Source organism: Chiloscyllium plagiosum, unplaced genomic scaffold (assembly GCF_037043375.1).
Source record: "Chiloscyllium plagiosum isolate Xiang-an unplaced genomic scaffold, Cpla_swu_hap1 HiC_scaffold_14, whole genome shotgun sequence".
NCBI classification, from domain to species: Eukaryota; Metazoa; Chordata; class Chondrichthyes; order Orectolobiformes; family Hemiscylliidae; genus Chiloscyllium; species Chiloscyllium plagiosum.
The window spans coordinates 23,573,054-23,586,940 of NW_028270152.1; the positions used below are offsets into that span (position 1 = coordinate 23,573,054).

The window sequence follows — 13,887 nt, forward strand, 5'->3', positions numbered from 1 at the left end:
TGGTGTGGCCTCTACCAGTTACCACTTGATAGGCCCAAGTCAGAACAAATTCTGGATCAGTGGTGCTGGAAGAGCACAGCAATTCAGGCAGCATCCGAGGACAGGCAAAATCGACATTTCGGGCAAAAACCCTTCCCGATGAAGGGTTTTTGCCCGAAACGTCGATTTTGCCTGTCCTCGAATGCTGCCTGAATTGCTGTGCTCTTCCAGCACCACTGATCCAGAATCTGGTTTCCAGCATCTGCAGTCATTGTTTTTACCAAGTCAGAACAAAATCAAGGAGTGTTCTGAAGAAGTGTCATAGAGATGTACAGCATCGAAACAGACCCTTTAGTCCAACTTGTCCATGCCGACCAGATATCCCAACCTTAACTAGTCCTATTTGCCAGCACTGAGTCGTACCAGTCTCGCAATGTTAACTCTTTCTCTATCCATAGATGCTGCCAGACTTGCTGAGTTTCTCCAGCATTCTGTATTTGCTTAAAAGCCAAACGAGGATTGGTGGTAACAAGTTAATTCAAGCAACCCTCACCTTGTATCACACACTGTTAGAAGTGGCAAAGACCACAAGGTGCCAACAGTGGTCATCAGGGCAAAATTTGTGTCCCACTGTGGATTTATACCCAGTTGGTTTTTGCCTTAATCCTTACTACATTTGGCCTCCCATGACTTGAGGTCTTTGATTTATTGTTCTAATTTTAAACTCACTTACCATCTAGTCCCATCCTGTGCTTCAGTCCTGTATCCCTTACCTTCAGCACACTCTTGTCTCCTCAGCATTCTAGTTCTGTAACTCGAATCCTGATGACTTTGGGAAGGCAATGGCTTAGTAGTATTATCGCTAGACTATTAATCTAGAGATCCAAGTAATGTTCTGAGGACCCAGATTTGAATCCCGCCATAGTAAATGGTGAGATTTGAATTTTATAAAACCTGGAATTGAGAGTCACATGATGACATGAAATCAGTTTGGCTTCATGTAACATTGTCATCACTTGTACAGAGTTGCGGATTAATGCCTTACTTTGCAACTTAAGGACATACCCTAGGCTGACATTTCGGTGTGGAATGGAGTATTCCTATGTTGTTAAAAATACCTTCCTTCAGATGATTTGTAAAATAAGCCTTTTGGCTGAATGAGTGAATGAATGACAATTAATCCTAGGACAGTGTTTGAAGATGAATAGGAAATTCTGGTATCTGAACCAATATTTGTTCCTCTACCAGCACCACTAAAAGCTGATTGACAGGTTACTCATCTGTTGTTTGGGGAATTTTGCCACTTACAAATTAACAACTGTATTTGCCTAGAAAGCAACAGTGACTAAACTAAAGTAGGTCATTGCGTGCAAAATAGTTTGAAACATTACAAAGATGTAAAAGCTGCTTTACAAAAGGAACTGTTCAATTTTTTTCATCTCTTGGGGTTGTAATTGAGACAGGGGCAAATTTTACTAAATTAGCTCCTTCACAAGGCATGCACTGTAATTTTTTTTATTCACTCATGGAATGTGGGCATTTCTGGCTGGGCAGCATTTATTGCCCATCCCTAATTACCCCTTCAGAAGATGGTGGTGAGCTGCCTTTTTGAACCGCTACCATTCACCTGCTTTGGTTTGATCTTTAGGGAGGATAATCCAGGATTTTGACCCAGCAAATTACCCAATATCTATGCACTATTTGAGATAAACCTGAGTAATGCTGGATGTGAGTGAGTCTTGTGATTCAGTGGAGTGGCGGGGGGGGAGGGGGGGCTGCAATTAGAATAAAGAAGCAAGTTTTCAGGTGATGGTAAGCGATCACAATTTTACAATGAACTGCACAAGACCCAATGAAATTGTGTGTAAAGGCATACAGCATGGAGTAGTTGAGTAGTTGTGTTGTCCATCCACAACTGGTTTCTTTAATACTTGAATTTGATTGTAACATTGTTTGAGTGTGTCTCACATCATTTTCTATTTACGTCATTGGAGACTAACGAGCCCACTGGCAATTCTGAAGAAGTCAGCAATGAAGGGATGGCCAAGGTTGAGAGACTCTTTTTTTTTACCAGGAATAACTATGTTGTGTTGCTGAGCCCAACTCCACAATGGTTATGGTGTGAAGAATGAAGGAATTAATGATGGGAAGATTGATGCTTTTGATTACAAATTATCTTCTGAGCAAAAACTGGCAATATATATGGCTCTGATCTTTTTTTTAAATTTGTGTCTGGCGTCAGTGTTCAAAATTGGAATAGCTTTGAAGAATTTCCAGGAAAATGTTGTTCTGCCTGTTATGTTACGTCACCTGAGTATAAAAATGCTGAGGTAGTTTGACTGGGACTAATGAATCTTATGTTGTTGGTGCTGAATCTGTTATTTTAAACAGGCATTTAAATTGCCTTTCACCGACAAACCTATACAACAGAGCCTACCCTAACTTGCCCAAGATTTTAACTGTGTTACAGGGTTTCCTGATGCTGTCTAAATTTACCCCTGTGCTGGCAAGCCAGTGTCCATTGAATTAATGTGTAAATTGTGAGCTATTCTTTCCACTGTGCATTGCTGAAGTGCTGAAGAAACAACATCGCCTTTAAACGAGGAAGAGGTTTGTGATGCTTTTTGAATCAATTGCACAGTAAGGAAAATTTTAAACATTTTCTGCTTCCACTTTCTTGAGCCCTGATAATCAAATAGCCTTTGTAACAGCCTTACCTAATGCCAAAGGGAAACTTGTCTGTTCAAAGTTGTTTACATTCAAAGATTAGTCTCAGTTCTGATTCTGCTGTGCTCGTAATGATCATAATTGTGAACTACCTTGTGTGTGGGAAGGTGTCAGAAATCAGATGATATAAGCTGCAGGGTCTGTGAGTCAGTGTGGCACGCTGTTTATTTGCTGCGAAAAGATATATATTTTAACTCCTTCATTGCTGACTTCTTCAGAATTGCCAATGGGCTGTTTGATCTCTAATGACGTAAATAGAAAATGTAGCAATTATAAAATCAGCAGTGATATTAAATAAAATGACTGTTTGTTTGAGCAGCAGCATCCACACAGCAGGAAGAACAGAAATCTTCCGGATTTGATAGACTATGCAGGAAGAAGATTAAGAAAATATGAGTAATAAAAGAGGAATATAATGCTCCAAATATGATGGAAGTAACTCATGATGATGAGCAGGTATTGGACTGTTAGTTAGTGACCTTCTGGTGGAATGCTGGACTACTTAAGCTTGAACCTTGCTGCTGGCAAACTTACAAAGAGGGTGTCCCTTGTGACCTCAGCATTGCCAATTCTTTTACAAAAAATGCACTAATTGTGATGTGGAGGCAATTGCGTCAGTGCTTGTAATTCATGAGTGTGTGGGGAGTTCACATTGATGTTTTAACTTTGACTTTAGAGTCAGCGCAAAGGAGTAGCCCTAATTAAATTTTATTGTTTCTTTCAGAATTAAACATCCAAACATTGTGTCACTGGAAGATATTTATGAAAGTCCAACGCATCTTTACTTGATAATGCAACTGTAAGTATTGATTGCACATTTCACACCTCTGCATAGTAATTCATTGTGACTATCCATCTACGAAATGCAGTTGCACTTTCAGTGCTGTACATGAATCTAGTAACACTGCTATGAATGTTTCCCCAGTGCTATATATCAATTCTGCATGGACTGAGAGATGCAGCTCTAATGATTCATCCAATGCAAGCTTTTTATTGTGTATTGACCCAGTCATATAAATCTTTCCAGTGTTATTGAAAGTACCAATCTTTCCCAGGATAGAGTGGAAAATAACTTCAGAATTAGTAATGAACAATGCTTGGTATATATTTTAAATAATTTATTTAAACTAGATTATATTGTCGGGTGAAGATAAGTTTGAAACACACTGTAAAGCTGAATAAGGCTCTGACTCATTAATACATTTTTGTTTTCTATCTTACTCATACTAATAAAGTGCATGTATTTGAAAGACATTTTACAGTGCACATACTGAAAACAGGTTTCTATGATGGTTGATTACAGTGCTGCTGACTATATAATTAGGCTAACAATGATGGGAATCATTCTATGTTTTTGTATAAGGGAAAGACTTTCAATACTTTCTGTATTCACAGCTTGTACTTTCAATATAACTTTTTTTAACAAAGAGCTGAAGGTCTTTCCACCTAATTCAATGTGCTCCCCAAACTGTGTCCAAGAACAGAAAACTGTCTTAAATGTAACAAATGAGTATTCTTTCTCCTGCCTCCCCCCCAACCAACCTTGTGAACACATTTGTCTACAGATTTGATGGTGGTGTGTGTGGATGAGTTGGTGTGGTGGACCCTCACAAGTGTGGTTTTGGTAAATTTATCTGGGATGTATAACATTGTATAATATTTGCACCACATGAGTGTCAGGCAATGACCACTTCCAAGAGGGAATCTGACCATCGCCCCTTGCCATTTAATGGTATTAGCACCACTGAATCAGCCACTATCAACCTCTTGGGAGGGGTTACCATTTACCAAAAACTGGCCATATAAATACTGCGGCTACAAGAGCAGGTCAGAGGTTCAGAATCTTACAGTGAGTAACTCATCTCCTGAGTCCCCATAGCCTGTCCATCATCTTCAACACACAAGTTAGAAGTGTGATAGAACATTCTTCATTTGTTTGGGTGGGTACAACATTCAAGAAGCTTAGCATTATCCGGAACAATGCAACCTAATTGATTGGCACCATGTCCATTCCTTCCTCCACTGACACTCGGTTGTAGCAGTAAGTGCAAAATGCACTGTAGAGATTTATCAAAGATCTTTAGACAGCATCTTCCAAAACCTCAAACAATAAAAATGTAGAAGCGCAGAAGATACATGGGAATATCATCACCTACAAGTTCCCCTCCAAGTCTTGTGCTACCCTGACTTAGAAATTTATCACGATTTCTTCAGTTTCACTGGGTCAAAATTCTGGAGTTGCCTCCCTAACAGTATTGGGATCCTACCTACAGCACATAGACTGCAGTGGTTTAAGAAACTTACCAATACCTTCTCAAAGGCAACTAAAGTTGGGGAATAAATACTGATACCCACATCCCGTGAATTAATTTTAAAAATGTGAATGATTATTGTGCCTACTATAAAATCCATATACCCACTATCAAGTTGGGTAGATTTTGACTTTATGCGATATTATAAGTTACAGCAAATCGGCTGACTTTATATCACTCCCGACGATTTTTACATATTTTCGAAGACTTCAATGGAAGTAAAAATCATGATCACACAAAGCCATGATCTACACCACTGAGCATGGAATAGACATGACCAATTCCCCAACTATTCTCCTGTTGTTTTTTCCACCTCCCTGTCATGAAACACAGAGTCGGGACAAGCTGCAGAAATCGGAGAGATTCTTACAGGTTTACACCTTTTTCAATGACCATCCTTGACATCCAAACCTTTTATATGGATTCTGTTAGTTCTTATTAGTTTATTGTTAGCTATTGTATTGATTCTTGGAAACTTTAGTCAGGGGTTTCATTCCCCAAAAATGTTCTTCTGCAGTCATTTGAGCTTCTTGGCCACTACTACATATTGTCACGATGATATAGAACATAGACTATTGATATTTGAACTCCATTGGTTGATGTAATACCTGAGACTTTCATAGGGGGACATAGTTTTAAGAAGGGACCGAAGATATTGACTTCAAATGACCACGGGCATCACCTGATGGCTAATAATATGAAATTAATGTTTGTTGAACAAAGACTAGCCTGTTTTACCAAAGAAGAATAAAGTCGATACACACACACGCACGCACATCTCTCCCACCCCACCCGACCGTGTGGGAGGTGTAAAAAGGCCCTCAACTCCTTTTTGATTGAACCATTATGAGAATCTTCACATGCTGGAGATGAAATCTCACCTGTGATTATCAAGCTTGAAAACAAGACAAAGACTAAAGAACAAGCTTGTCTTTCGAGGAGCTTTTTGACAGAGCAAGTGATAGGGATTTTAGACTGTAGAACTAAACACAGGCTCAAGATATTTCTGTCTCTTGAAAAGAAAAAAACAACCTGGTTACAACTCTGATTGGAAAGAAACATCAGGAAACTGTGAACTTAAAGGATTACTGCGGTACTTGTTACTGCTCAAAGTCTAAGAATCCAACTAACCAATAATGATACAAGATCAGAAATTGTTGGAGTTACACAGCAGGTCTGGCAATATCTGTGGAAAGAGAGCAGAGTCACCAATTTGAATCCGGTGACCTGTCTTTGGCATAGATTTCCACATCCACAGTTCTTTATTTGATCATAATAAATTGAGGTCTTGGGCTAAAATCAAAATCGAGGGCTCCAAACTGTATGTTATTTTATCTTCCTTGTGTACTGGCTGCTATATCCTTTTAACTTTGTGCCTGTGGCCGTGTATGAGTATAGGATTGAGTGACTACACAAAAACTATGTGCTTGATGTTGCACTTTAGTGTTCTTCTTTGTTGTTAGCAGGTAATAAACACATTCTTTTTTAACTCAAGAAAACCTTGTGATTAGCCCCTTATTGCTACAGTAAAAATGAGTGAACTAAATTTTAAATTGGGGAAGGGTATTGTGTTTTGTTCCACAGTCAGACTGTTGCTGTGCTTTTAAGAGAACTGCTCATGATATTATCACTGCATCATAAACTGTGACCTGAAGGTATAAAGATCTCATATTCCATATTACCTCTGATCACTTGAAGCATGACACTCTACTGAAAGCATGTTCCTCTTGTAACATAATCATACGCTTATATTCCTAAGGAATACTTTGTTGTAATAAATGTCTGTTGGGTTTTTCACTACCCCAATACCAATGTCCAGTTTCTTATGTTAGAGATAAGAAAAACATTGCTGCATCAGGTATACCCCTCTGCTGAAGGCAACTCACACCAAGTGTAGCCTCATGTTAAAGTAAGAAGCCTTACTTGAAACCAACAAGAAAGTTGGAAAGAGGGGAGTAATTCACTCTTTCTCACCTGGTTCTGACAGCATATTATATCAGACTTTCTTAGAGCTGGATGTACTGTGAATGCCTCACTATCAGATGATTTGATACTTTTAAAAACTTGACACACCAAATCACATGTAGGTAGAAGCTGTTCAACATTAACATTGCTTGGAGATTAATGTGAATAATGTGAGTCCTTAATGTCCCTAGGAAAGCTCTGATCAGTCATATTCTTGCTTGTTCATGTTGTTGGAGAGTGTGGGTTGGATAGTTTCGGTCGGTAGCACCTTCTTGTGTGCTGCTCACGGGAGGAAGTTGATATCTTTGACCTCAGCTAGTTTGAGAGTGCTGCTGACAACTAATTACAGTGTGGAAGAGTGAGCAGTAGACACTCTGTACTGCTCGCGATGACATCTGACTTATTAACCCCATGTCACTTAGCTGAATCAAGATTAAGCTACTTTTGCTGTTTTTTTGAGCATTTTTTGACAGGTTTCAATGTAAATTACAACCTTTATATCCTAACACCAGCCTTTTCAGCCTTGAACTAAAGTTGAATCAAGTGAGCTCCTGTAGCCCTGCAAGGACTAACTCAAGCAAAGTATTTTTCCCCAGTAAAGACATTCTTTATTGGGCTTTTGTAACCACACCAGTGCTATCTTCAATTAGAGCTTACAAAAGCAGCGTCTTGAAGCTTGTGGGTCCTCGATTCAGTAATGATGGCATATAGCGAAAACTGTGTTGAGGCTTTCTAACTAAGGAAATGGTGGAACTTCATTAACAACAATAGTAAGACATAGACAGTATGAGCTAAATCTGTGTTTCTGGATCATATTAATTGAGGGAGGAGTACTTATTGGAATGAACAAGAATTCACTTCATTTGAACCATGATATCTTTACTGCTAACATAATGGATAAACCATAGCATCTAATTTCATGAGAACTAGCCATTTAACTGTGTCATGCACCTCCTCTGTGGGCAAGATTTTGCACCCTCTCGTGTGGCAAGTTTGGTGGCTGAGATGTGGGCATTTGATTGGACAAACAGGGTGTTTGGCAAGAAACCATGATGTTTTCCAAATTAAGTCCATGATGGGAAAGCCTGCAGAAACCCCAATTAGTTAATACCCACTTGAGAGTTTCATCCTACCATCACTAGAACTAAACCTGTCAAGGGCAGGGGTTGCCATGCTGGGAACATGTGGAATATTGCATCAGGGCAGTGAGGGTTAAAGGGGGTAGGGAATGTCCCATTGTGAGACAAACCCCTGCCCTTGCTGCCAACGGTTGTCCCCATGACTCCTAGCCGACAGCTCCCCTCCCATCATACGATCCTAGGCCTCGGGTGGATGTTATACTAGCATCAGCCACCACATCCCCACTGGCACTGCTGTTCAAAAGAGCTGCCAGCTAACAGTGCTCCATGGGCTGAATGTCAGTGTTGGGGTCCTCGATCTGAGGGGAAGGCCCACTATTGGCTTGTCATAGAGTCATGGAGTCAGACAGCACAGAAACAAACTCTTTGGTCCAACCAGTCCATGCTAAGCATAGTCCCAAACTAAAGTGGGCCCACCCATCTGGTCCTGGCCGATATCCCTCCAAACCTTTCCTATTCGTGTTTTTGTTCATTCCACATGCGAACTATCCTCTGTGTAAAAGATTTGTCTCTCATGTCTTTTTTGAAGCTTTCTCCTCTCACCTTAAAAATGTGCCCCTTAGCCTTGAAATCCCACATCCTAGAGAAAGAACAACTACTATTAACTCTATCTAGACTCCTACAGGTTGCCTCTATGCTTCAGTGAGAAAAGTCCCAGTCTATCCAGCCTTTCTTTTTAACTCAAACCTGCAATATCCAGCAACATCCTGGTAAATCTCTTCTGAAACCTTCCATATGATATAATGCCCTTCCTATAACTGAGCAACCAGAACTGTCAAGTGCCTTAAGTGGCAGTGGGCTTTCTGAAAAGGGGTGATCCTGGCCTAACCCTGGGCTCCGCAGCTGGTGGCTAAGACTCCTGTCAGCTCCAGGTAGTCCCATCCGGTGTACCATCTCCAGGTTATGTGGTTGAATTCTAAAGTGAACTTGAGCCTGCAACTTTCTGGCTGAAGTGAAAGTGTGACCCTCGGCTAATGTCAATATTCAGCCTTACTCTTGTATGTATTTGTACACAAAATCACAGAATTGTTGCAATGCAGAGGAGGCCTTTCAGCCTATTGTGCCTGCACAGTTTCTATTATCTAGTGCCAGTCTCTTGCCTTTTTCCCATATCTCTGCACACCATTTCTATCCAAATAATCATCCAATGCCCTCTTAAATGCCTCAATTGAACCTGCCTCCACCATATTTCCAGGCAGTGCACTCCATACCCTAAAAACTCGCTATATGAATTATTTTTCCCTCATATCATCCTTGCTTCATTTGCACATCATTTTAAATAACATTTTTTTTTTGTTTTCTGAGCTTACACTTAGTAATGCTAATACACTGGTGATTAAATGTATTACTCTTTGCTGGCCAAGCTGATACATGGTTGAAGTAGTTGCAAGGGCATACAGCCACTATACTGTTTCAGTTGCATGTCCTTGATGAAGGTTGTTGACACCATGTTCTCCAAGTGTAGAAAGCTGCATGGACTGTTTGGTCTAGATTCCTGTAAAGCTAGAAGACTCTCTTGTCATTAACAAGGTATAGTTTATTGCACATTAGCAACTAGTTGCAAGTTACATTGATTGCTAGTCATTGATGCAGAGACTTTGAGGAGGACCAGACATTGGGCCTCACCCCCTATGAGACCCTTAGCTCTTCTGCTTAAAAGTCCAAATAACATCATTTCAGTGGATGGTGCTTATGGAACTCCTCAGTATTAACCCTTTCAGACCTATATACAATGAATGTTGCATCAAATGATGCTGTGGCTTAGTGTGTTAAAATGTCTACCTCATTAACAGGAGATCCTGAGGTTGACTCTCAGTAGTAACTTTCTCTGGTTTTCTAAAGTACAGCTTTCAATTAGCAGAGCCAAAAAAGATCTGGGTTTAAGTTCCACTTGCCCTAGAGGTGTGCCATAACATTTCTGAACTGGATGCTTAAAATAACTGTGTTATATCTGAGATTCCTCAATGAGTTTGCAGGGTCTTGTAGTGCAGTGGTAGTGTCTCTACCCCTGGACCAAGAGGCCTGGCTTCAAGTTCCATCTGCTCTCGAGGTGTCTCATAACATGCCTGAATAGGCTGATTAATAAAACAAAATCTACAGTTGAAGTTGCTCCTTATAATTAAATAAATTTGCTGCTGCCTTTTAACCTTTCTTATCTGGATTAAAATGTATTGCTGACCAGTGGCACAAACACCTGGTTTGTAAAATAATTTGAGCTGCCTCATGATGTATGCATAATGATGGACAGGAAATTATTTTCTTCTTTATTCAGTCTCTCCCCCGAATTCTGATAAGCTTCTGTATATGAGGAAGGATGCTGTGAAACTTGAAAGGGTTCAGAAAAAGCTTACAAGGTTGATGCCAGGGTTGGAGTGTTTGAGCTGAAAAGGCTGGGGCTGTTTTCCCTGGAGCATCGGAGGCTAAGGGGTGACCTTGTAGAGGTTTATACAATCATGAGGTGCATGAATAGAGTAAATAGGCAAGGTCATTTCCCCGGGATGGGGAGTCCAAAATTAGAGGGCAAAATTTAAGGTGAGAGGGGAAAGATTTAAAAGGGACCTAAGGGGCAACCTTTTCACACGGAGGGTGGTGTGTGTATGGAATGAGCTTCCAGGGGAAGTTCAGTTACAGCATTTAAAAGGCCACTGGATGAGTATACGAACAGGAAGGGTTTAGAGGGATATGGGCCTAATGCTTTTAAATGGGACTAGATTCATAGGATATCTGGTCGGCATGGATGAGTTGGACTGAAGGATCTCTTTCTGTGCTGTGCAACTCGAGAACTCTGTAATCTCAAGCCCATGCAAAACAGTAATCTCCTGGGAGAGACATAAAATCAGACTGAAATTCCAGGGTAATCTATGGTGTGGAAAAGTGTACTCAGAAACCCCCATCTTCTAGGAAGTTACATCTGGTTCAACTCTAATTGGTGTTGACATCTCATTTCAGAAGGATGACTAATGTACAAAGTACATAAAGCTCTCCGGGGAGAGATGTCAGCTAGGTTGTGGAAGGAGCTAAACCATTGATGAAAGCTGTTTCAGATCACTGGGAAGTGGACAGTACTGACACGGCCGTATGAAAATGGGTAAACATTATGGGAATAACACCCTCATCCCCTTCCAGCACACAGCCTCAACAACAGCAGCAGAGGTGGCTTCCAGAACTGTGGCTCTCACTTCCCAACCTACACTTGCCACTGACAATGCCTCATACTGGGAGCGGAGGCTGGCGAAATGTTTCTTTTAAGTACCTTTTGTTTCCTTCATGAGTAGAAGTTAAATCTGTGGGATGAATTCTGTCCAAACAAATCACTTTGTAATCATCAGCTTTGGTATCGTTAATAACCATTGCATGTTGACTATGATATTGCTAACTGCTTATTAAAATAATGTTTTTCCCATTACCTCTGTAGCCAGTCTCACTGCTCCTGGTGACATGGATCAATTTGAAGCCCTTTTATTCCCCTCATTCACGACGATAATTAAACTCTATGAGACTTTGGGTTTGAACTGACATTCCCTAATTAACTTGTTCTGATGTGTTACTACACACCTCAGGAACAGGTGGGTCTTGAACCCAGGCCTCCCAGTCCAGGGGTAGGGACACTACCACTGCATAACAAGAGGGCCCTGAACTGAATTACCAGAAGAGATGGAAGTTATGATCGGGTGTAAACAATTAATCTGCCTTTAATCATTCAATTAAGTCTGTCTGGTTCAACTGAATGAGTGCTGCTGTTATGAGTCTGATTTAACGGCAGCCTGGAATATTGCAGATGGCTGTTGTCTTTAACTGGAGTTGGTAATAAAGCCTCATCGTGTAGTCCATGTGAAAGAGAAGATGGGTACTCAGCGTCCTTACAAAAAACAAGACTTGAAGACTAAAATACAAATTGCTGGAAAAGCTCATCAGGTCTGACAGCATCTTTGGAGAGAAATCAGAGTTTACATTTCAGGTCGAGTGACCCTTCTCTGAACGTTAACTCTGATTCCTCTCTCCACAGGTGCTGCCAGACCTGCTGAGCTTTTCCAGCAATTTCTGTTCTTGTTTCTGATTTACAAAATCCGCAGTTCCGTTGGCTTTTAAGACTTGGAGACTGTTGGGTCTGTCTGTTCCACTTTGCCTTGCTCCTTTGTAAATAAGGCTCCTGTTATCCTTGATGTGACCATCAACATTTTAAGCAAAGGAATAATCAGCGTAGAAGGAGTCCATTAAGACAACTGTGCCAGTGGTGAGACTTTGAACAACATCTCCATGATTCACCTGCTCTTTGTTCATGACACTAAAAGTTTCTTCTTTTAAAGTACACATCCATTTGCTTTTGTGGAACGTTCCTGGTAATTTTATAATCGACCATGACTCAGAGGTCATGGCTGTAAAATCTCCATTCTCGCAATGGAAGAGCTTTCACTTTCATTTTTAGATTAGATTCCCTACAGTGTGGAAACAGGCCCTTCAGCCCAACCAGTCCTCACCGACCCTCTGAAGAGTAAACTACCCCGACCCATCTCCCTCTGACTAATGCACCTAACTCTATGGGCAATTTAGCATGGACAATTCACCTGACCTGCACATCTTTGGATTGTGGGAGGAAACCGGAGGAAACCCACACAGACATGGGGAGAATGTGCAAATTCCACACAGATAGTCACCTTGGGCTGGAATCGAACCTGGGACCCTGATGCTGTAGTGCTAACCACTGAGCCACTGTGCCGCCCACCCATTCTTGACATAATCCACTGTAACCTCACCTTATTCAGCTGCAGCCCTCCATCATTATTTTCTCATCTTTGTTAACTGCCTTCAAGCTCTCTTGGGAGTTTCCTGCTGAAAATCCTTCCCTTTTCTCACACCTTCTATACTAAACGGTGCTGTACCCAACAATTTTAACCATCTGGATTTCTCTCATTCCCCACCTCCACCTCCTCCTGCAATGCTTCTGAAATTTGTATCTTGTGGATTGTTGTAATTTCAAATCTGGACTGTGGGCTTTGTCACTTCCTTCTGCTAACACTTATTCTTGAACGTCCCCTGCATTCACAAGGCGTTTCTCTTTCAATGCTTCCAATCCCGGTCCTGTTTCTATGTTGAATTCCCCCAAGTTCAATATTCCATATTGTTGATGTACTGCATTTGGATTCCTTTCTTTTTTTTCGCTGTCAAATCAGTCATCATCATGATGTTACCCTTGGCGCTGTCTCTTTCTCCTCCATATTACGAAACTCCATGGATTGGATACCTCTTTCTCTCATATGGTTCCGCCCCTACTGCCTCAATTCAGTCAATATATATCTGCACTAGTGTCCCATCCATTTCTAGGATGAAGACCTCCAAGTGTATCTCAGGTGTCCACCGTTAGCTCTGGAGAGAGGTGTGAGAGCAATCAGTTTGTAGAGAAAGCTGCCTAAAGAGAGACTGGGTGAAATCCTATCATTAATCCTTTCCTTTGCTATTTTTAAAATTTATCACCCAAATGTTGGCACCCATTGCCTCTGACATTAGCCTGGCACCTGGTTCTGTCCCTATCACCATCCCTTGATCATTACCATATTATTCAACTGCTAGCAAAATAAAACTTTCTCCAAATGTTCAACAAGACTGAAGCCAACGAAGCTTGGGTTCTCCCCAAAGGCTTTGCATCCTGTCCCTAATTCAACAGGATACACTCACTCTTTCAGAAACAGAGAAGTAGCCTTCAGGATGAACTTCACTTCAGAGCAGTGCATATGGATTCTCAGGAATGGGAAAGCAATTGGGAGAGG

At 40.9% G+C, this 13,887-nt stretch overlaps 1 protein-coding gene across 1 annotated transcript in view; it reads left to right on the forward strand.

The window, feature by feature from the left end:
• Positions 1–13,887, forward strand: part of LOC122559247 (calcium/calmodulin-dependent protein kinase type 1-like) — a 191,659-nt gene that overhangs the window by 146,200 nt on the left and 31,572 nt on the right. The window contains exon 4 of the mRNA XM_087994172.1: positions 3,431–3,505. Coding sequence (XP_087850298.1) covers positions 3,431–3,505 — 75 coding nt within the window. The remainder of the gene's footprint in view (positions 1–3,430; positions 3,506–13,887) is intronic.